Source organism: Aspergillus lucknowensis (assembly GCF_044049455.1).
Source record: "Aspergillus lucknowensis strain CBS 449.75 chromosome Unknown BJX67scaffold_7, whole genome shotgun sequence".
Lineage (NCBI taxonomy): Eukaryota > Fungi > Ascomycota > Eurotiomycetes > Eurotiales > Aspergillaceae > Aspergillus > Aspergillus lucknowensis.
In genome coordinates, this window is record NW_027263551.1 from 162,369 (window position 1) to 183,484 (window position 21,116).

Genomic DNA, 21,116 nt, shown 5'->3' on the forward strand with positions numbered 1-21,116 from the left:
CAGAGCCTTGATGCTTGGAGATCACTCGAACTCCAAAAAGATATTCTTCGCTCACTGAAATCAATCATAATATACAATCGGAGAAAAGGAATTGGTTCAGAGATTGAATGGAGTTTGTTCCCACACCAAGGATGGCTTACAACATTGCCTCCCGCGCGCGTAGTAGAATGGCTGTTAGCCTTTCTTTCTGGTCTCCAAAATTTCCGTCGTCATTCAAACAATCGGCGCCAGTTCCCCAGTATTCCATTATCTTGTACATGAGGTACAAGCTCATTCTCTGGGGTCCTACTGCGGACCCAATGACGGATGGAACGGAACGGTCGAATGGGAAAAAAAAAGAGATAGGTCTCGATACAGCCACTTTATACTCCGAACCCTGATTACACCACAGCTGGGAGAATCTAAAACAAGCTCACTCTTCAGCAATGTGATCACTCTCATTGCTGTTTCGGCTGGGGTGCGCGGGGGGTGTCGGGGATCTGGACATCGGAGAACTCATCCTGACCGACGGCTCGAATCGTGTATGCATCTATTAGATTAGTGGCCAGGCGTTAGTTATTATTCCCATCACGGCATAGATAATATCAAAATGGGAGGCAGGTGGGCTAAGGGCCAGGGTCGCAATCTCAGGAAAACGTACAAACACCGATAGTGAAGACGCATAGACCTAGTCCTGTCGCGGCATTCTTGAAGAGATATGGCCGCCGAGCGCGAAGTAGAGCAGCGCCGGCACGATAGTCTTTCCCGTAGTAAGTGGAATTGAAGCTGGAAGGTGATGGTCAGTTTTGTTCGTTCTGCTGGGTTTAGCTGGAAGCGCAGGCAGATGGAATTGGAGTTTGGGGAAGAGAGGAGTATGAGGCATTTAAGTACGTACATTCCGCCCGCCATTTTGAATCTCTAGGGAGAAGATCTGGTTGACTGAGAGAAATCGAGGATGTGGTGGTGTGAACTTGGAATGATTCGGAGAGCAACGGCGGAAAGTCGAGAGAGATCGGCGAGTCTTGGCGTTTTTGGACTTTGATGCTCCTGCCAGGAACCAGCCAGGAGCCCTGATATTATATGGGAAGTTGACTTAAGATCATATATCATTAGAAAACCTAACTTGAAAGACAAACAGACTGCACTCCGGTCTGATAGAAGTGGGAGCCTTTGTACAGTCATCATTTTACTGAGATGTTAACCAAGTCTACAGATCATGTGACAAAGAGGTGGTGGTTCGAGCGACCAACAACAGAGACGTTTTGATTTCCATGATTAGATTCAGTGAGAAGAGAGAGGTTGCTTTCCAGGAACACTCTTGAGGAACAGATCGACTGACTCCACGCGTCGTCCCTCCAGCCGCCCTGGACAATTCGTATACTTCGGCCGTCTCGGATCGGCCAAACTCGCTTCCGGCGTGCAACTTTCCAACACTCGCCCACGGGCAGCTCCCTCCAGCTTCAAGTAACCGCCTTCATTCATCCATTGTTCCTCACTTCCCTAGTCGCAGTCCCCTCATTCTTGATACGCCTGTTTCTTCCCTGACTCGTCTTCCAGTACCTGATTGATTACCCAGCAGAGGCGCTCCTATTCGCTCGTTTCCCCCAATTAGCAACGTTGTTTCACGTGTTCCATGCATCTCGTGAGCAAGCAATCATAGTTGTCGCGCCTCGATCTAAGCGCTCGTCCACTTTTCGCTCTGCTTTATCTATCCTAAATTACTGCGCAGCCGTAGACATCTCTCAGTCCACCTCGCCCCGCCCAGTTTGAAACCCTCCCTCCCTCCGCCGTCTTGTCTGGTCCTCCTGCTGTCGAACGGAGCCGCTATGGCTCAGTCAGGAGACCAGGTCGTCGACCAGATTGCGCAGCTGAATGCTGCCCGTAACCTCGTTTTAGGAGACGCCGCATTCTATCCTCAGATTGTCAACGGAGTCCTCCCGATAATCGGCGCCCACGCGCGAGCTGAGTTACGACGATGGGGAACCGAATTTCTGGCCGAGACGTTCGCTAGTCCTGCGTTTGCTACAGCCCAGAAGGAACAGTTGGCTACAAATGTGTTGCAGACAGTACGGAGTATATTGGAGCTACCTGAGAGGGATCAATTGGTCTTGAAAAATATAATCCAGACCGCCGCCAGTTTGTATCCGCTGGTTTTTAGGTATATGTAGGTGGCCAGTGCTTGCGTTCTCTTCATCCCCGTGGTTGCCCTTCGTAGATTTGAAGGAGCTGTTTGAACCGTCGTTGAATTTCGAGGCCACTAACCCTTGATGTGACAGTATCCATCATCCTGAAGATAAACAGTCCTGGGAGCATATCGAAGCCATCAAACAGGACATTCTACGGAGATGGGATTCATTCTCATTTTCCGTCAAAATATGCTGCATCAAGTTCGCTCAACGAGTCGTTCTAGTTCAGACTCATGGCCCAATAGCCGACCCGAGGGTACGTCCCTAGATCCTGCGGGAGACGAGTGAAACATGACTGAGAGTATCTCTAGCGACCCGAGCAGAACGAAACATCCCTAGCCATAGTTCCTCGAAACCACCAAATACTCTCTCTCCCGAACCTAGAAGCAGAAGCCTCAGGGCTGCTGGACAGGATTCTGGCCGTCTTTCAAGAGGATACAAGGTATGCTCACCCGCGAGTCTTAGAAGACTAAACACTAACGTGGCTCAACATCGGTAGTGATCCAATACTCGTAAACGCGACACTGAATTGCCTCGCAGCCCTCATCCGAAATCGACAGTCTATTTCGAACAAGATCATAAATGCCATCCTCAACTTCCTCCCTGCGCGACACGCGCGCTCACCAATGACACCTACAGTACGGGTCGGCATCAAGTCTATGGAACGGACGTCTCGAGCGCTGTTGATAAATATTATGAAGAGGTAGGGCACGGTGGCATCACGTCGGCGAATGCATGCTAAGACGCTTCCAGGAATCCCAGTCATCCCCTCGTAACCAAGATGCAGCAGCATATTGAACGATTGATGCAGTCCCGTGTAGAACCTGCTGATGAGACATCGCGGAAGCGTGGGCTACCAACCGAACCGACTGATGGTTTAGACGATGCTAAACGGGCGAGGCTCGACGCCGATACCCCTCCAATCTTCAAAATACCACCTCTTCCTCCAGGCCGGATAAGCTACGCACAGCTCTTTACCCTAACCCAGGATGCGGGACTCTCTTCCTTTGATGTGAAACAATTACCTGCCGATCTTCTTGTCAAGATTGTCGTACCCCTACTAGCACGTGTTGATCAGTCTTCATTGAATCAAGTTATCGATGTACGTTATGAAAGACGAAGAAACACGGTATCCGCTGACTTATTCTCAGGCTGTCCGAACGCGGTACCAGACCATCCAGAAGCAGCATATACCACAAGCTCAACCGGCAGCAGCAGACGAGGAGGATGATTATGAACCTGAATACCAGCCGATGGATATCACTTCCCCCGCAGCAGATCAGGCAGGTGCGGTATCAGCTGATCTACCGGGTGCTCAGCCGGATCTTGTGTCTTTAGGGCCGTTCGTCTTACCGCGGCCTCCACCCCTGGGTGAGGATCAAGCTGCGGAAGCCGGTCGAGGCGCCGTGGCCCGAGTTTTTGGTATGCTAGCAACCACTACCATAACGTCGAACCCAACGAAAGGCCAGGGACAGCAGCTCGGCTTCTCCAGGCTAGCAGGTAGTACGTTCGACCGCGATTCTTGGGTGACATTACTCACCCGCCTGGCCACTAGAGCTCCTTCTGGCCTAGAAGCTAGCCCCAAGCCAGAAGCCGACAGGAGGAAGCCCAGGATTTCAGAGAGTATCCGTGAAACACTCTATCGCTATATCTTAGAAGACTTCAGGGGGCGCGTGAACGTCGGCATTATGTGGCTGAACGAGGAGTGGTACAACGACCGGATTCAAATGAAACTCACCGCCTCCCATCGAAAAGACGAAGACGAGGAAGTTTCAGTGCCGCTGCATTATGATCCCTGGGTACTGCGGCTTTTGGACGGCTTCTTGCCTTACCTGGATTCTCGGGATATTAAGATCTTTATCCGATTTCTAAGTGAAATACCAGAAGTAACGATCCCGATCGCCAAACGCATTGCTAGCTTAGCGAAAGACCCTGAACGAGTGAGCCTCTGTGTTCAGTCCTTCATGTATGTGCTCTCTGTTCCCCCCCCCCGGGGCGGAAAGCCTAGCGAACTAACTCTGCTAGGTATCTGATCATGTTTCGCCCACCAGCGCGAGAAATCTGCCTCGACGCCTTAGAGGAAGTGTATCAGAATTGTAGGTTTCTGAAATCTCCCCCTCTCGCCAAGGTTCCTAAACTAATCCTCCCTAGACGAGGAGTCACGTCCTTCCGCTGGCAAAGTCTTGTCTAAGTGGCGCCCACAACGAGTCGAACAGCTCCAATCCGAAGAGGCCACCTTGGTTAACCGCACGGTTGAGACGAAACTCCCGAGTATAAATATCGCAAATGGTGTTCGAGATCCAAGGACCGCGCATCTGGCCGACTCTCAAACCCCCTCCTGATGCACCTCGTCCGTTGATTTGAGCGTTATGTAACCATCGCAAAGAAAATACACGCCAGCAGATTTCCGTGCAGTATTCGATATCCAATCTACTATCTCTCGGCTAATATACACGAAGACTTGGTTTTGGCGTTCCACAGTTGCAACATACCCTCGGGAGACTTTGTGGCATTACAGCGTCGAGGAGTTGCTCACTGCTTTGACGTGTCAGCTATTCTACTATCTATGGGAGATGTATCATTATTCTTAGTATGATTACTTGGCTGCTGGCCAATATGGAATGTACAGTAAAGGATGCACCCTTGTGCTCATCTGAGCTATTGGTATACAAGTCAACCTCGAGTAGCCCGTGAAAGTCGACCTCAAAGTAAACCAGCCGAAGGGCAACTCAACAATATATACTTTGGTTGAGGCTTAAATTGCGGTTCCCGCGCCGATCCAAATTATGACGAAGAGCCTTCATTGATTAAGTTAACTTAGTTGAGAGTGTAATCTAGACTCAGCTACGAGTAAATATATGTCTATTTTGCTCTCCTCTCCATTCGGAAGGCCTTTCGCACTTAACGAGCTGGATCATCTCTAGATCAGTACGTATATCGGAACCCGGGCTGTGAACATCAGCAAGTCAGATATGCAGTAGCATAGAAGAAACATTGGGGAGAAAGGCATCCCAACCGTATTCTGTAACACCTTGCCACGTATCTGTCGAGAATTATGAATATAAAAGCCCGCCGTGAACATCCCCACAATCCCAATCATAAGGATATGCGACCTAACCCACACAGGTTAGTCTCTCGTCGTCCTCGTCGCGGGGAGGTTTGCCATACTAGGAAGGAGGGGGGAGGGAACGTGTTAAGCACATACCCGATGGAAACCCAAACCGCCGTTACATACCCTGGCGCCTCCTGCTGACGCACAATATAGCTCCCCGCAATAGACCCCAGCCCGTTACAGGCTGCGACGGCCGCGGCGGTCGTGGCCCGTTTCCATTGCCCGACGACGTTATTTGCCATGTAGGCGTTTAGGGCGGCCCAGTTCGAGACGTATGCGCCCGTCGCTAGGAAGGTGCCGATATACCGCACTGGGATTGAGGTTGAGGAGGGGAGACCGAACATGAGGAAACCGGCTATGAGGCATAGCGCGTTGAATGTGATTAGAGGTCCACGGATGCGGTATGTGTCGCCGAGAAAAGAGGTTAAGAGGACGGGGAGGATGGAATAGAAATAGGGCTTTGCCCAAGGGTTAGGTGTGGGTAACGTTGTGTGATCTGGATGGGAGGCGCGAGAGGGACGGTGAGAGGGGGTTGTACGTACTGGTGTGGAGAGGAGAATGGACTCGTTACTGGAAAAGCCCATCCCCGATACGAGGATCTGGGGGAGGAAGTAGTTTAGTGCTGTTGATACTAGGTTCAATAGGAAATACAGGCACGCAAGGCCGTAGAGTTTTGGGTCTGTAAAGTTGACGAGGACTTTTCCCCATGCGAAGGGGTCGGGGACGACATCACCGCGGTCAGCCTGGATGCGCTGTGCGGCGAGTTTCGCCTCCGGCTCTGATAGAAAGTGGAAGCTGTTACGCGCATTCTCTGGGAACTCCACCATCCACCAATAGGTCATGATACCAATAACGCAGGAGACGAGGCCCTGAACGAGATACATCCAACGCCAGCCTGCCATTCCCGCTCTGCCATGGAGCTGATTGAGGCCATAATTAAGGATGTACCCCGTTGCGAGAGCAGCGACCTCCGCAGACTGCAGAAACGCAAAGCGGAGTTGCTGCTCTCGTCGCGTATACCATGTGCTAACGAGGTATGTGAGACCAGGATAGATGCCTGACATGGAAATGCCCAGGAGTACACGGACGGCGATCATCTGGCGCCAAGTCTGGACGAACGCTGTACACAGGGTGATCAACCCGAAACAGAACGTGATAGCGGCAAACCAGATCCGTGGGCCGACCCAGCGAACGGCCACGGTGCAGGGGAGCTGGAAGACGATGCTGGCGACGGTAAATATGAAGATTGAGACGGAATATCGAGTCCCTTGCAGGTCGAGATCGTCGAGCATTGTCGTGACAGACGCAGAGGCGAGAATGCCCGAGTCGAGCAGATTGAGACTGCACAGGATACCTGCGATGGTGCAGAGTCGTAGATCAGCCTTTCGGCGGATGCTCGCCTCCAGCTGCTTCCATTCCTCGGGAGACGAGCCATGGTCGCCTGTTACCGTCTGATTAACGAGCGAGTGGGACTTCTCTGATGTCAGCTGCTGGCTATGCTCTAGCAGCATTGCGCTTGGGACAGGCAATGCAATGGGTGAGACGGCGATGCAAAGAGGGAAGGAGAGGCGGAGGAAGAGAAGAAGAATTTGGAGGAGCGCGTGTGTTATCGCGAGATTTCCCGCCAAACACGTGGATGGCTTTGGCCTTGCGTCTCGACCTCGCACAAGCCCGCTGGAGAAGACGAATGAGAGACCATTCGGTGAGCTTACTCTTCAAGTGGTTACGAACCGAATATCTAATCCTTCACTGCCCAAAACTACCTGCCTCTACTTACCTCCAGTCATACCAAATCCAAAATATCTCCAAACGATGGGAGCGATGAAGACGACAGCACAATGATCGTCTCCACGATGGAGAATCTGACGCCAGGCCGATCCAGATTTAACGTCTCTTGATTTGCCCGTCATCCTTTGCAAGCAAGTTACCGAACCAATTGGGGGAATGGTGGACAGGGGATCATTCCCAAGAGGGCCGTACTCAGGGAGAGCAGCATATCAGATGATTTCTCATCGTGGGTGGGGAAACATAAAGGGTTGTTCGAAAGGCTTGTGCGCTGGGCTGGGAGGCTCTATCTTGCTCTTTGTCGTGTTCATGATCTTCGCTTCTGTCCACCGGAAGCGCCGCAGGATGAGGCTCAAGGAGGCAGCATTCAGATGATGACTTTATGAGTGATGGCAAATCTCGATGACGATGATGAGAAATGGAATCTTTGCACTAAATTTCGTACGAGAGGTAAGCTGGTCGACGCCTTTCTGCTTACAAATGTAAGGAGAGCCACGAATATGCGGAAAATGATATGCATGCGGCGTAGAAAGGTGGTCGTTCGGCGCTCTCGCAGCGTGTTGCTGGGATCGGACTTCAGAGCAGAGGACGCCGGATGTCCGGGCACGGGGGGATTGTTTGTCGGGCTACCGGTAGCCAAGAGGGATACGGTAGTACTCGTCGATAATGAGATCGCTCCCCAAAAGCTTCATGGCCCAAGCTCCACAACTTCCTACAGGGTCAGTCACAGAGCTTCCCATTGTTCCATGAATCCATGGGAGAGCCCTTGAGCATGCCGCTCATTATTCGCCGTTGCCTCGCGGACCTTGCGTGGTCTCGGCCCCGCAGCCTCTGAACCGTGCCCGCTTTTCCTTCGGGCGAAGGGAGCCCACGGACGGAGCTTTCTCAGTCTGAGCCGCTTCAGTAACTTAAGTATGGTGGCACAACGCCCTGTCCCGGATCTTGGAGTCTCTCTTGGTTGCTCCTTTTCTCCTCTCGCCTTGAACTCTCTCTGAAGCACCTGCATCGTCCTCCCTCTGCTCCTTTTGTTTGGGAGATTCACCCCCACCGAATGTCGCTGCCCCCCAACCTGACCAGCAAGCAGCTTTTGTCTTTTGGATGTTGACTCGATTATAACTACGAACGTTCATCGACCAACCAATCTATCGCTATAACAACGATGGTCGAACTTATCCCCCCTCCTGATCCTCGCACCCTACTCCCTCCGCTCTTGGCCTGTCTCCCGACTGCCTTCGTCTCCCCGCAACCCCCACCAGCTTTGCTCCCGCTCTTATCACCAATTCTGCGCCAGAGAGTGCAGGTTCTAACCTCGGTTGCTACATCTTCGACGGAGTCATGGCTTAGGCTACTCTGTTGGGACATTGGGAAAGCGGAGCGACTTCAGTCACTGGTGGATGGCGCTACCTTCGAGCCCCATCCTGTGTCCGGGGAGATTGAATTGCCCGATGATATCCCGGTAACCTACAGACGGCTAGATGAAGAGACTCTTCAGTCCCGCGTGATTGTACCGGAATATAGCCTGAAAGTTGTGTATCTGTGGTGTCCGCAGGAGGAGAATGCACCGGGTTGGCGGGTTGCTGAAGTCCTGCCTTATGACAGTGCTGGGGACGATGATGGGGTATGGTCCGTCTCCATCGGAGAGGCGAACGCCCACGCGAAGGAGAAGCTCGTGGAAGATGCTTTGAGAGCGGCCGAGAATCATGAACGATCGGCGACCCAGAGGGAAGAGGATGAGAAAGAGGATGATGATGACTATTGGGCACAGTACGATGCAACCCCTGGGCGTACCCCCGCGCCCAAAACGCCAGCTCCGGCCATGCAACCGCTCCGAGGTCCGTCGGAGTCTTCCTACTTCTCGCGGTATGCCGATGTGCAACCTGCGATGGACAGCCATGACCCAGACGAAGAGCACCCGGAGGTTGGCCCATCTTCACTTCCTGGGGACATGCTTGCTGAGTATGTCAAACGGAATCTGGAGAACATGGATATTGCGCCTGCCGAGCATCCAAGTCAGACTAACGGGATGCCATTGAGCCAGCCCCGACCGGAGTCTGCATCGTCTGCGAGCTCAGAGGCAGTGGCGAAGCTAGAGCACGAGGCAGAGAACCATTCCACATACGAGATAGGAGTAAAGCAACACATCAGCTCAAACATAAAGGGTCTTTTCCGGCTCGCCAGAGCTACCGGCATTTCTCGAGCCGACTTTCAGTCACTAGTCCAGACGGAGCTGGATCTCTTGAACTTATCCGACGACGACTGATCCATTGTACATGTTAACACAATGAGGCGAACTTTCATGCATTTCTGTACCGTTTGGATTGGTATTGGCATATTTCTTCGCATTGCTGGAGCGTTTTTTTTTTTGGAGACTGAGCTGCATTTGGATATCCGACATCTGAGCCCTGGAGGTTTCTGCTTGAATCTGTACTGCGTTTGCTGAAGTGCAAAGAGAATACGTGTTAAAAACTGAAAATCCAAGATAAAAAATTTCAAAGTTGATCCATCTTGAGGAGTGAAGAAGCCCCCTGGATCTGGGATGAATGCGGCCACCATGTTCCCCCCGGCTGGCCTTTACTTGTTCCGTTCCGCGTCCTTTTGATCAAGACACGCAATCCAGACCCGACAACGAACGTCTTGTCTGTCTCGCAGAAACACCCTTGATTTGGTTATGCTGGCTTCTTGATCAGTTTCGTAGCTAATTTTGAAGAGTGAGCTTCTCTCGCCGTTCAATTCCTCCAAATTCTCTCTCTACTGTGCTAACCACCCATCCCCCTGACCTGCAGTTCTATTCGTACTTTCTTTCATCCTCGTTTTGGGAAGGTGAGCATGTCTTCTTCGCCCTCTCTTCGCAAGAGGGGCGGCAAGAAAGAGGACACTCCAGTGTCCTCTGATCGTTCTTTCGCTCCTTTGCCTTCAACGAAATTGCATCCCGCCCCGCCTCGCTCGTCAGAATGGGACTATCGGCTGGCCATTACCATCCTGACCGTGCTGGCTTTCATCACTCGATTCTACAAGATCTCGTATCCAGACCAGGTTGTCTTTGATGAAGTGCATTTTGGAAAGGTAGGCTCCATTGGCCAGATGACCAGATGCGATCCCGTGTCTGACATGCTCGTCTGTCTCCCAGTTCGCTTCCTACTACCTGCGACGGACATATTTCTTCGACGTTCACCCTCCATTTGCTAAATTATTGCTGGCCTTTACTGGCTGGATCATTGGATATGATGGTCATTTCCTATTCGAAAATATTGGCGAGTCATACATTGAGAACAAGGTTCCTTACGTTGGCCTCCGTGCTATGCCCGCTGCCCTCGGTGCACTCACAATCCCTGTGGTGTTCCTGATTATGTGGGAGTCTGGATACTCGCTGCCGGCTTGTGTCTTAGCTGCGGGACTCGTCTTATTTGATAATGCTCATGTCGGAGAAGATCGTCTGATCCTTCTAGACTCGACTCTTGTTATCACCATGGCCCTTAGCATTCTATGCTATGTTCGCTTTTATAAGCTGCGTCACCAGCCTTTTGGACGGAAATGGTGGAAGTGGCTTCTCTTAACCGGCGTCTCTCTGAGCTGCGTCATCTCCACTAAGTACGTCGGTGTCTTCACCTTTGTCACAATTGGTTCGGCTGTTGCGATCGATCTGTGGAATTTGTTGGATATCCGCCGACCCAATGGTGCCTTGAGCATGATTGAGTGGAGCAAACATTTTGCCGCGCGCTTCTTCTCCCTCATCATCATCCCTTTCTTCTTCTATCTATTCTGGTTCCAGGTTCACTTTGCCATTTTGACGCAGTCTGGCCCAGGTGACGACTTCATGACGCCTGCCTTCCAGGAAACATTAAGTGACAATGCCATGGCCTCGCGGTCAGTGGGCATTGAATACTACGACACGATCTCTATCCGACACAAGGACACCCAGGTGTTCTTGCACAGCCATCCCGACACCTACCCACTGCGCTATGACGATGGGCGCGTCTCAAGCCAAGGCCAGCAAGTCACCGGATACCCCTACAACGACACCAACAACCACTGGCAAATCATTCCAACCGTTACCCTGGATGAAAACGATGAGAAGGGCCGAAAAGTACGCAGCGGCGACGTTGTTCAGCTTCGCCACGTCATTACTGATACCATTCTCCTCACTCATGACGTCGCCTCTCCTTATTACCCTACCAACCAAGAGTTCACCACCGTTTCGCATGAGCTCGCTGATGGGAAACGGCACAACGATACCCTGTTTGAGATTAAGGTTGAACATGGAAAGTCCAAACAGGAATTCCGGACGCTGTCCAGCCAGTTCAAACTTGTACACGTGCCGACGAAAGTCGCAATGTGGACTCATACAAAACCTTTACCTGACTGGGGTTTCAAGCAGGCAGAAATAAACGGCAATAAGAACGTCCAGCAGAGCAGCAATATCTGGTTTGTTGAGGCTATAGAATCCTTGGAGGAGGATAGTCCGCGCCTCCAGAAGGAAGAACGCAAAATCAAGCGTTTACCTTTCTGGCGGAAGTACCTAGAGCTGCAGCGGGCGATGTTTTTCCATAACAACGCCTTGACCAGTAGCCATCCGTACGCAAGCGAACCATTCCAGTGGCCGTTCCTTTTGCGTGGAGTCAGCTTCTGGACAAATAACGACACCCGCGAGCAGATCTATTTCCTAGGTAATCCTGTTGGATGGTGGATCTCCAGCAGTCTTCTCGCTGTGTTTGCGGGTGTCATTGGCGCTGATCAGCTCTCTCTCCGACGTGGAGTAGATGCCATTGAAGAAAGTAAGTTTAATGTTCTGTACTCCTGTGTGAAGGCGAAACTGACCGCTCTAGTCTGGGGTACAGGATCTCGTTCTCGCCTGTATAACAGCACCGGCTTCTTATTCTTGTGCTGGGCCGCTCACTACTTCCCCTTCTGGCTGATGGGCCGTCAACGTTTCCTGCACCACTACCTACCTGCACATGTTGCCTCGGCTCTTGTAACGGGTGCCCTTATTGAATTCATCTTCAATATTCAGCCTGTAACGGTTTCGGCGACGGTGTCAGCGGCTACGGATGACCCCACCGGCAAGGCGAAGATCAGACGTTTCGTCACTGCCAAGGAGCGTATGAGCTTCAAGTCTCTGCTTGCCGGCTGGCTTGCTTCTTTGACCATCCTAGCCGCCACCATTTGGGGATTCTGGTTCTTCGCGCCCTTGACCTACGGAACTCCTGGCCTGGATGTTGCGGGAGTGAATGCACGCAAGTGGCTTGGCTATGACTTGCACTTCGCCAAATAAGTGCTATACATAGGGCAGCCATAGCCGCGCGGTTGGTGTTTCCCGCCATCTCAGAGATCTTCGGGGTGATGACTTATTTTCTTTTCAATACCGAGTAATGTAATTAAAGGGAGTTTTTTTTGACTCGGCGCAGGCCTGTACGATCTCTAGAATCACCCTGACAACCCAGCTTTGGATATGTGAGATATTGGCGGTGAATCTTCTCTCTCTAGTTTACCTTTTCTAACTTTGTGCAACTTCATATAGCGCGTGCAATGTGATATTAGCATCAACTAATCCAGGAATTGCCACGAATCAATACCGTTTCAGATACCATCATTCACGACGAGTTCTATCAACTCGAGATTGCGGTTTCGAATAACACATAATTGATTAAAAAGAACGCCGCCCTGATAATGTACAAGCAATCATCAATTTAACAGCCGTAGAGCTGACATCCAAGGTTCATCGCGTAAACTAGTATGCCATGCGCTTCCCAATTTCACTCTCCCATCCACGGACTCTCTCAAACCCATTCGCCGCGGTCTGATAATCAAGCATAGCCTGATAAACCTCCTCCTGGCTCGTCAACACGAACGGCCCATATTGCACAACCTTCTGATCAAGTGGCTGCCCAGCAACGAGAATGAACCTCCCCTCTTCCTCCGCGTTGTCCGGCACAGAGGCCTCAACATACTCTCCCTTCTGCTCGAAGACAACATTGTGGAACTGCTTCACGGTCTGCGTCGAGTCATTCGACCCGAACACTGTCGTCCCGGAAAGCGTATACGCAAATGCATTCCACCCCAGCGGTAGCGGCTGCGAAATCCGCCCACCAGGCCGGATATTCACATCCAACAACCAGACAGGCGTATAGGCTAGGTCCCTTACGGAGTCAACGCCGTGACTCTGCCCCGAGATAACCTTGACGCTCACACGGCCGTCGTCAACTTTCGCCAGGGGGATCTCGGACGCCCTCAGATCCCTGTACCGCGGCTCGCACATCTTCAGCGTCTTCGGCAGGTCAACCCACAGCTGCATCCCGACATTAGGGCTCCCGTCCTCGTTCTCGTGCGGCATCTCCGCGTGCATGATTCCCCTCCCGGCTGTCATGAACTGCAGATCCCCCGGGCCGATGGTGCCTTTGTTCCCTGCGAAATCTTCGTGGTCGACCCCGCCGGAAAGCAGGTAGGTGATTGTTTCCTGGCCGCGGTGCGGGTGATCGGGGAAGCCGGCACCCTTGCCGATTGTGAAGTGGTCGAGCATGAGGAAGGGGGAGAAGTTGCGGAGCTTGGGGGTACCGATTGAGCGGCGGACCCGGGCGCCTGCGCCTTCGGCTTGCTCGACTGCGAGGAAGACGGTGCGGATTGCGCGAGGAAGAGACATTTTGGTTGGAGGGAGGACTATCTCTGGGTCTGCCAAGGGCTGGTGTTGTGGAATTGTAGGAGTTTCTGTTGTTGCACTGGTTGAGGTCGTAGATGTGTAGTTCTGTATGCTTGAAACGAAACCCTTCAGATAGTCGATATCGAATTGGATCTTCAAGTCAAGTTTCGAGGTAGTAAAGATGATAGCTGCAATGCCAACAAAAAAAGACCAGAGCAGTTTCATCTGCGTCGAACGCGGCTACTTATAGTTTTCTCTTGTTCGCTTGGGAAAGCAGTCGAAGATCCTCGACGAGTCGAGGGGCACTACGAGGGGGCAGTTAGTCACTTTTTATAAATCGCCGAATAAGCTACTGAACCCTTGAATTTTCCTCCCCGGACCGATCGGTGGAGAGACCCAGCTTTTGTCCATATCGTGGTTGGCTGGATTGAAGATCTTGGATGAGATGACGATTAGTTCAGCGTGTTTGTTCTCGGAAATCCTGACAAAGATTATTGTCATCAGTGCCAAGACTTTGGAGGTTGGTTTGATTTCGAAGTATGAATCATCAATGCTCTGATTTGTGCGTCTCTGGGGGACAGATATGGCATTATTCGACTGGATTAGAGCTTAATCCAGCATATCGTAGCTATTGTTTCAAGGGCTCCGATGGTGGCTTGTTGGCTGTTGGCTGTTGGATGCACAACATCTGGCCAGGATAGTGGCACGTGCTGATAAGATTAACTGCACAGCTGTCATCAACATCCAAACCTTTGGTTCGCTGCCTCAGTTCTTCCTTCAGAGCGGGAGATTGATTCAGTTTTTTTCTTCGAAGTCACGAAGATTCCCAGCGCCTCGAGGGATCGTCATTCCTCAAGGGTTCCCCGCCGTGGGTAGACCGAGCATCCTGTGCCACCGAACATCAATGGTATCGCCAACTGTCCGGCGCTCCACTCCAATGAGCAGACAGTCGCGCATAGTAGCCTCTCTGCTCGTGCTTGCGGGCGCGAGTTCTGGGGCGCTGGCAAACAGGAAATTCAACATCAACGACGACTTGCTTGCATATCCTCAAGTAGGTCATGCATTGACGCGCTGACTCGTTGGCTCCGTTTCTAACCCGTCTCTGCTGTAGTACCGCCTCCACTTCCCCGATGCCTTTGTTCTCGACTCTCAAGCTCGCGCGTTCCTGGATCAAACTCCCCACAGCAGCTCATCCACCGCCGATAAACGTGATGGTTATGACCAGGCCCCGTTGCACGGCGATACCCGCGACTCAACGCGCGATGATGCTAGAGATGACATAAAACTTTCCTACGAGGAGCTGATCCTCGAAGGCCAGCGATATCTGTGTCAGATCCCATTGGTAGAAGAGAAGGTCGGAAATCAAACAAAGGCAAAGGAGACCAACGAGGAAGAGGAGCGGAAGGAGCTTGCTCGGGCAACTGACCGTGGCCTGGAGCTTCTACGTGATATGGAGGGCAGATGTCTATATTACATATCCGGATGGTGGTCTTACTCTTTCTGCTACATGAACCAGATCAAGCAGTTCCACGCGCTTCCATCAGGAGGCGGTATCCCCAGTTACCCGCCAATGGAGGACCACACAACTCATTCGTTCATTCTGGGTAGGTTTCCGCGCGAGGACGACCAGAATGATGGAGAAAGTGAGACAAAGGCTGGGAAAACCACCACGGATCTGGCACAACTACAAACGAGAGGCGGCTCGCGGTACCTTGTCCAACACCTTGACGGTGGCGATCAGTGTGACCTAACGGGGAAGAACCGGAAGATCGAGGTCCAGTTTCACTGCAATCCCCAGTCCACGGATCGTATCGGCTGGATTAAAGAACTCACGACCTGCTCGTATTTGATGCTCATATATACCCCCCGTCTTTGCAACGATGTCGCTTTCCTCCCGCCTCAACGGGAGGAGGTCCATACCATCGAGTGCCGTGAAATCCTCATGGCAGAGGAGGTTTCCGACTGGCAGGCCATGCAAGATTACCATTTGTCCCAGCAACTGGTGGAATCAGCGCAGACGCCAGAGTATCCGATCATTGGAGACATCGAAGTTGGTGCTCAGCGGTTAGTCGGCACTGAGGGCAGGATAATAGAGAAGGGCCGCGTGGCTTCCATTGGCGAGGAGAAGGTGGACGTTGTGGCGAAGAGTGTGAACGGAGAGTTACAAGTGTTGTCTCGGGAGGACCTCAAGAAATTTGACCTCGATCCGGAGAAAGTCGAGTCACTCAAGAGCAAGTTGGAAGAGTGGGCGAAGGGGAATGACTGGACCCTGGAAATCGTCACGCCCACGGGAGAGCGCCCATTCTTACGTGGTGTAGTAGATACAGAGGACGAGGACAATGAGGAAGAAGAGAGCGACGCAAATTCAGATGCTGCAAAGGTGAAAGGGGACTCAGGGAGTGCCCAGGCAACTGACGGTCAGGAAGAGCTCCGCAAAGATGAAGTGAGGACCGAAGCTGGTGACGGGGACGAACCGACATTCGAAGCGGGAGACTCGGATGGAAGTGAAGAAATCTTTAAAGATGAACTGTAAATAGGTCATGGAAATGAATTGGCGACTTTGTATGTCGTATGTGACAACAGCCCGGGGCTCAACATGGCGGCAACAGGGTCGGGGGCTCAGATAGACTTCTGTCAGGACCGGAGAACGTGCTACCTGCATCCGACAGGTTAGTTTGAAGAGAACCCGACAGTTGTACCATGCGAATAGAATCAAATCCCCAAGACAAGCGACTGGCGAGCAGACCGAGTACTACTGCTCGTCCTTCTCTGGGCCCCTCTCTCAAGGCCGGGCAGCACCGTGCAGAAAGAGGAAGAGGACGACCAATTGTGCAATTGCCCCCCCTTAGCCCGAACGATCGGCGTTTCTCTCATTCTTCTTCTCATCTTCCACGACAGCCTGTCACTCGACCTTTTCTGCGTCTCTTCGCGGCCTCGTCGTCCAGAGTCGCTACCCTGGACTTGCTCCGTTCGAGCCTGACCCATGAGTTGGGAGCTGCCAAGCCCAGCCCACTCTCGACTCTCTCCCTCTGGCTCTCTCGTGGACTCGCCGACGATTACGACTGCTGAACCCCAACCGTCTGGCCACTTAATTCCCCCATCAACCCCCGACCGATCCACCTTGACTGGTTTCCGGCTTACCGCCGCTCCTTAGAGCACCTGTATTGACTCCAGATTTTTCACGCTGCACCTGCCGCAGAAACGCCCGTCTCCCGACGCTTCCCACTGCCCGATTAGCACAGCGGCCGTCGTTTCGGTTGACCGGCGCCCACCATGGGTTTCGTCGGTGTTTACAGCGCTCTTTACGATTACCATCCGCAGGCACAGGGTGAACTAGAGCTTCGTGAAGGGGATTTACTCTACATTCTTGAGAAGAACGATGAGGACGACTGGTGGAAGGCCAAAAAGAAGGCGGATCGGGACGACGAGGATGAGCCCGAGGGTCTCGTACCAAATAACTACGTGGAAGAGGTAAGCACGCACTGTCAGATGTCCTTCTGGATTTGGAGCATTGGGATGAGAGCTGGTGATGGGAAATCTGGCTCTCAAGGGAAGGTTCTTGGTAGTCGTTGTACCTTTCAGGGGATCGCGGGGATGCGATGATGTTTTGACCGCAGAACACTAACAGCACTCCGATTGAATCAACAGGCCAAACCAATTCACACCGCGAGGGCGCTCTACGACTACACACGTCAGACAGATGAGGAGGTATCTTTCTCAGAGGAAGCGGGCTTGGTGGTGTACGATACATCGGATCCGGACTGGACCCTAGTCGGAGTCAATGGGGATTTCGGCTTCGCCCCTTCGAATTATATTGAATTTGTGGAGGACGCCGCAGGCCATGCAGTTCCGTCTCAAAGTCCTACATCCCCGGAGCTTCCCCCTCGCGCTGCTGCCTCTCCAATCCCCGCGGCAGCACCACCCAGTCTCCCACAGCGACCGGCCCGCCCGCCAACGGAAGAACCAAACACGTCCACTCCGAGCTCCCCCGTTGAAGCTGTGCACAATCCTGCTGCAGCTGCGATAGCGAACATTCTTCACCAACAGCATGCTGCTTCTGAATTGACTCGGGAAGTCCCTCCTCCCCCACAACCCCAGCCGCCACCATCCGAGCCCCAAGAGACGTACCGGAACGAACCGTCGCCCCCGCCTCCTGCCTTGCCCCGAAGACCTCCATCTGAGCAGATGTCATCCCCGGTTCATTTGGAATCGCCTGCCCCCCATCCCCAGTATGCGTCATTACGGGATAGTGCAGGGCCACGGGAATCACCACCCTACAATCGAGTAGGGCGGACGGCGCCGCGCTCACCTTCTGGCTATCATATCTACAACATCAACGAAATGGTCGAAGTCATGGGTAAAAGGAAGAAGATGCCCACGACGCTGGGTATCAACATCGCCACGGGGACCATCTTCATCTCACCTGAAGATGATGGCGATGTGCAGGAGTGGACCGCCGAGAAGCTTACGCATTACTCTATTGAAGGGAAGCACGTTTTTATCGACCTTGTCCGCCCTAGCAAGAGCGTAGATTTCCACGCTGGAGCCAAGGACACAGCCCGGGAGATTGTCTCGGCGCTAGGTGAGATTTCCGGTGCCTACCGCGCGGAGGGCTTGCGGGAAGTGATTGCGGCCGGCACTGGCGGTGGTGGACAGAAGAAAGGAACGATACTTTACGACTTTATGGCACAAGGTGACGATGAGGTTACGGTTGGTGTGGGTGATGAAGTCGTTGTTCTGGATGATACAAAGTCGGAAGAATGGTGGATGGTGCGACGTCTGAAGAACGGCAAGGAAGGCGTGGTTCCAAGTAGCTACGTGGAAGCGAGCGGATTTGTAACCAGCCCATCAACCACAGCCCCCATCGAGTCCGGATTGTCAGCAGTGGAGAGGAACCGGCTTGAAGAAGCACGTCTCGCTAAAGAGGCTACCCAAAAGTCCATACCCGAATCAGCCACACCACGAAGCCCTCAGGTACGATCCTTATTTGGTACTTTGCGGAGAAAAGCTAATGAATTGCCCTGCAGCACCACAAGAAGGACAGCAGGAGTAGTCAAAAATCCAGTAAGTAGGCACGTCTTTAGTGCAGGAGCAACAGTGCTGATGAGGTGGTTAGAGCCCGACCCAGCAAAAGTGAGGACGTGGGTTGACAGGTCCAAGTCATTCACTGTAGAGGCCCAGTTCATTGGCCTCCAAGATGGCAAGATTCATTTGCACAAGACCAACGGCATCAAAATCGCAGTTCCGATTCCGAAAATGTCTTTCGAAGACTTAGAGTATGTCGAGAAGGTTACTGGGGTCTCCCTTGACGAAGATAAACCCCTGTCTGATATTCGACGCCGCTCGCAGCGCATTGAAGCTGAAAAGGCCGAGAAGCTTCGGTCCTCGGCCGAAGGGAAGCGGACCGGAGCTACATTCCAACAATCCGATTATGACTGGTTTGACTTCTTTCTCAAGGCTGGTGTTGGCCACCACCAGTGTGAGCGGTACGCTCAGAACTTCGCCAAAGACTCGATGGATGAAGGTGTCCTCCCAGATATTACGCCCGAAACTTTGCGAACATTAGGTCTCAAAGAGGGCGATATCCTGCGGGTGATGCGTTATCTGGACAACATGTTTGGGCGAACTGGTGGCAAGTCAAAGCCTGGTAATGTTAGATTTGGTGGAGAGGAGGTCATAAGTAATGGCGAGGATGGTGCATCTGGTGGCCTCTTCTCTGGCCCTGGCGGAACGCTGCGTAACAATACGCGAAACCGTCGGCCCGCACCAGCTGTTCAGACAAATGATGTTGTCGACCCGAAGGTGTTCGAGCAGAAGGACGCGACGAAGGCCGCGGACATTGGGAGCAGCAGCACTCCTCCGGCACCTGCCGCTACCGAGAAACCTGCGCAGAAAGGGTTTGATGATGACGCATGGGAGGTAAAGGGATCTAAGCAGGCGGCAGCTCCGGCAGCAAGTCCGTCGCCTCCTGCGGCAGTATCGCAAACTACTACTCAGCCAGCTCAGCCAGCTCAGCCGGCCCTTAGCGGGGCCATGGCAGATTTATCCTTGCTCCAGGCGCCCCTTCAACCGACTCCCGCGCAGCCTACCTCTGCTCCTGCTCAATCAGCTCCAGCAACACAACCTATTCAAGTCCAGCCAACTGCAGTGCCAGCGCCTCAGCCACAACAGGCCGGAGCCACTCCGGGTTTCTTTGCCCAACTAGGACAGACAGGGCAGCAGCAGCCCGCGCAGACCAGCCTCCAAGGCTTCAGTCCCCAGGCTACCGGTTTCCAGCAGGTGCGACAGCGCCCGCAGGCTCCTCAGGTCATGAACCAAAGCTCCCTTATCCCTCCTCCACCTCAACGTCCGCTCTCAGCGCCTCAAAATATGCCCCAGCAGCCATCATTTGGTTTACCCCATCTACAGCCGCAACTGACGGGTTTGCCCCAGCAAGGTCCTCAAATTGCGCCTCAAGGACAGAGTTTAGCCGAGTTGAACCAGCAACGTTTCCAGCCCCAATTTCAGCAACAACCTACCGGATTTATGGGCCCAAATCAGTTCCAGAACGGATTGATGCCGCAGCCCACCGGCTTTCAACCCCAATCGCAATTCGGAATCCAGCAGCAACAGCAACAGCCTACTGGATTCCAGGGCTTGGTACCACAGCACACAAGCTTCGGGGGCTTCCAGGCTCCCCCTCAACAGCCCATGGCGACTGGCATCAATTCCATTCTCCCTCCAGCTTTACAACCCCAGCCTACTGGAATGAACGGCTCCGGCTCTGCGTCTTTTTCTCCATCTCCTCCCCCGATCCCGCCGATTCCCCAGCAGCACACGATCACGCCATTGCAACCACAGAAGACCGGACCCGCTCCCCCCATCCGATTTGGTGTGAAGCCTGAGGCCACGAAGAAGCTTACTCCCCAACCTACTGGAATGAAGGCCAATCTCGCCCAAGCCAGTAAGTCTCTCCCTTCAAGGTACAAAACTTCGGTTGGCTAACTTTCGCAGCGCCCACAAACCCTTTCGGCTTCTAGACGGAGCACATGTACATAGGATTCCCAGCATTGCAGCACATGACTTTCTGATGCATTATACTTCGTTCTTTCTGCCGGCTGGATTGGAAGCATGTCCTCCTCGCCCACCTTTTTTTTATTTGCCTCCCCCATAAGCACTGTGATACATGGAGCCATATAGGCATGACCGGCCATCTATCCACGCAACAAACCCCGAGGATCCTGTTACGTGACGCAGTTTCAGCGAGCTAGACTTCGATATCCTTTCCTTCTTCTCCCCGGATGGAGCTCACCTGCGTGCGTAATTTTGAGAGATTTCTCTCTACACTCCAATATCTCCGTTGTCGTTTTTGTTTTTGCTTTTTGGTCTGAGGATCCAAATACTGCACTGTACCGTCCTTGTCCAGCTATTTTTAGCATTATCT

The 21,116-nt window shown here is 52.7% G+C and overlaps 9 protein-coding genes across 9 annotated transcripts; 6 read left to right on the top strand and 3 right to left on the bottom strand.

Moving 5' to 3' along the window:
- Window positions 1–437: 437 nt before the first annotated feature.
- BJX67DRAFT_378531 (uncharacterized protein) lies at window positions 438–888 on the bottom strand (the record flags this gene model as incomplete). The annotated part of the gene is made up of 3 exons (XM_071032361.1): window positions 438–529; window positions 641–765; window positions 875–888. The coding sequence occupies 3 exons, from the start codon at window positions 886–888 to the stop codon at window positions 438–440; spliced, it is 231 nt and encodes a 76-aa protein (XP_070888956.1).
- Window positions 889–1,347: 459 nt separating this feature from the next.
- BJX67DRAFT_346219 (RNA-processing protein PTA1) lies at window positions 1,348–4,854 on the top strand. The gene is made up of 8 exons (XM_071028405.1): window positions 1,348–2,143; window positions 2,256–2,421; window positions 2,477–2,607; window positions 2,665–2,868; window positions 2,919–3,267; window positions 3,317–4,131; window positions 4,191–4,261; window positions 4,317–4,854. Exons 1-8 carry the CDS (start codon window positions 1,806–1,808, stop codon window positions 4,505–4,507), a joined length of 2,265 nt encoding a protein of 754 aa, XP_070888957.1. The 5' UTR covers window positions 1,348–1,805; the 3' UTR covers window positions 4,508–4,854.
- A 95-nt stretch (window positions 4,855–4,949) lies between these two features.
- BJX67DRAFT_302201 (putative MFS transporter) lies at window positions 4,950–7,119 on the bottom strand. Its single transcript, XM_071026992.1, has 3 exons — window positions 5,371–7,119; window positions 5,182–5,278; window positions 4,950–5,114 (listed from the first exon to the last, which is right to left on the bottom strand). Exons 1-3 carry the CDS (start codon window positions 6,786–6,788, stop codon window positions 5,091–5,093), a joined length of 1,539 nt encoding a protein of 512 aa, XP_070888958.1. The 5' UTR covers window positions 6,789–7,119; the 3' UTR covers window positions 4,950–5,090.
- On the top strand, window positions 6,957–7,808 carry BJX67DRAFT_346224 (uncharacterized protein). The gene is made up of 2 exons (XM_071028406.1): window positions 6,957–6,978; window positions 7,029–7,808. Exon 2 carries the CDS (start codon window positions 7,222–7,224, stop codon window positions 7,435–7,437), a length of 216 nt encoding a protein of 71 aa, XP_070888959.1. The 5' UTR covers window positions 6,957–6,978; window positions 7,029–7,221; the 3' UTR covers window positions 7,438–7,808.
- A 280-nt stretch (window positions 7,809–8,088) lies between these two features.
- Window positions 8,089–9,841, top strand: BJX67DRAFT_302262 (uncharacterized protein). The gene has a single exon (XM_071026996.1). It carries the CDS (start codon window positions 8,222–8,224, stop codon window positions 9,320–9,322), a length of 1,101 nt encoding a protein of 366 aa, XP_070888960.1. The 5' UTR covers window positions 8,089–8,221; the 3' UTR covers window positions 9,323–9,841.
- Window positions 9,569–12,559, top strand: pmt4 (dolichyl-phosphate-mannose-protein mannosyltransferase). Its single transcript, XM_071026993.1, has 4 exons — window positions 9,569–9,770; window positions 9,846–10,125; window positions 10,190–11,834; window positions 11,886–12,559. The coding sequence occupies exons 2-4, from the start codon at window positions 9,889–9,891 to the stop codon at window positions 12,329–12,331; spliced, it is 2,328 nt and encodes a 775-aa protein (XP_070888961.1). The 5' UTR covers window positions 9,569–9,770; window positions 9,846–9,888; the 3' UTR covers window positions 12,332–12,559.
- A 228-nt stretch (window positions 12,560–12,787) lies between these two features.
- Window positions 12,788–13,696, bottom strand: BJX67DRAFT_378536 (pirin family protein; the record flags this gene model as incomplete). The annotated part of the gene is made up of 1 exon (XM_071032362.1): window positions 12,788–13,696. One exon carries the CDS (start codon window positions 13,694–13,696, stop codon window positions 12,788–12,790), a length of 909 nt encoding a protein of 302 aa, XP_070888962.1.
- An 800-nt stretch (window positions 13,697–14,496) lies between these two features.
- BJX67DRAFT_302236 (PRKCSH domain-containing protein) lies at window positions 14,497–16,310 on the top strand. The gene is made up of 2 exons (XM_071026994.1): window positions 14,497–14,744; window positions 14,805–16,310. Exons 1-2 carry the CDS (start codon window positions 14,598–14,600, stop codon window positions 16,224–16,226), a joined length of 1,569 nt encoding a protein of 522 aa, XP_070888963.1. The 5' UTR covers window positions 14,497–14,597; the 3' UTR covers window positions 16,227–16,310.
- Window positions 16,311–16,864: 554 nt separating this feature from the next.
- On the top strand, window positions 16,865–20,969 carry BJX67DRAFT_302250 (cytoskeletal protein-binding protein SLA1). The gene is made up of 5 exons (XM_071026995.1): window positions 16,865–17,164; window positions 17,342–18,667; window positions 18,721–18,757; window positions 18,810–20,636; window positions 20,687–20,969. Exons 1-5 carry the CDS (start codon window positions 16,967–16,969, stop codon window positions 20,710–20,712), a joined length of 3,414 nt encoding a protein of 1,137 aa, XP_070888964.1. The 5' UTR covers window positions 16,865–16,966; the 3' UTR covers window positions 20,713–20,969.
- The last annotated feature ends 147 nt before the right edge of the window (window positions 20,970–21,116 follow it).

Bases quoted from the DNA above. Each gene is read 5' to 3' on its own strand.
- BJX67DRAFT_346224 (XM_071028406.1), top strand. From the start codon at position 7,222: ATGGTGGACAGGGGATCATTCCCAAGAGGGCCGTACTCAGGGAGAGCA.
- BJX67DRAFT_346219 (XM_071028405.1), top strand. From the start codon at position 1,806: ATGGCTCAGTCAGGAGACCAGGTCGTCGACCAGATTGCGCAGCTGAAT. The intron at 2,422-2,476 runs GTACGTCCCTAG...GAGTATCTCTAG, and splicing joins GCCCAATAGCCGACCCGAGG to CGACCCGAGCAGAACGAAAC. The intron at 4,132-4,190 runs GTATGTGCTCTC...TAACTCTGCTAG, and splicing joins CTCTGTGTTCAGTCCTTCAT to GTATCTGATCATGTTTCGCC.
- BJX67DRAFT_302201 (XM_071026992.1), bottom strand. From the start codon at position 6,788: ATGCTGCTAGAGCATAGCCAGCAGCTGACATCAGAGAAGTCCCACTCG. The intron at 5,279-5,370 runs GTATGTGCTTAA...TGTGTGGGTTAG, and splicing joins GCGGTTTGGGTTTCCATCGG to GTCGCATATCCTTATGATTG. The intron at 5,115-5,181 runs GTTGGGATGCCT...TGATGTTCACAG, and splicing joins GCAAGGTGTTACAGAATACG to CCCGGGTTCCGATATACGTA.
- BJX67DRAFT_302250 (XM_071026995.1), top strand. From the start codon at position 16,967: ATGGGTTTCGTCGGTGTTTACAGCGCTCTTTACGATTACCATCCGCAG. The intron at 18,758-18,809 runs GTAAGTAGGCAC...TGAGGTGGTTAG, and splicing joins CAGGAGTAGTCAAAAATCCA to AGCCCGACCCAGCAAAAGTG. The intron at 20,637-20,686 runs GTAAGTCTCTCC...TAACTTTCGCAG, and splicing joins GGCCAATCTCGCCCAAGCCA to CGCCCACAAACCCTTTCGGC.
- BJX67DRAFT_302236 (XM_071026994.1), top strand. From the start codon at position 14,598: ATGGTATCGCCAACTGTCCGGCGCTCCACTCCAATGAGCAGACAGTCG. The intron at 14,745-14,804 runs GTAGGTCATGCA...TCTCTGCTGTAG, and splicing joins ACTTGCTTGCATATCCTCAA to TACCGCCTCCACTTCCCCGA.
- BJX67DRAFT_302262 (XM_071026996.1), top strand. From the start codon at position 8,222: ATGGTCGAACTTATCCCCCCTCCTGATCCTCGCACCCTACTCCCTCCG.
- pmt4 (XM_071026993.1), top strand. From the start codon at position 9,889: ATGTCTTCTTCGCCCTCTCTTCGCAAGAGGGGCGGCAAGAAAGAGGAC. The intron at 10,126-10,189 runs GTAGGCTCCATT...TCTGTCTCCCAG, and splicing joins ATGAAGTGCATTTTGGAAAG to TTCGCTTCCTACTACCTGCG. The intron at 11,835-11,885 runs GTAAGTTTAATG...TGACCGCTCTAG, and splicing joins AGTAGATGCCATTGAAGAAA to TCTGGGGTACAGGATCTCGT.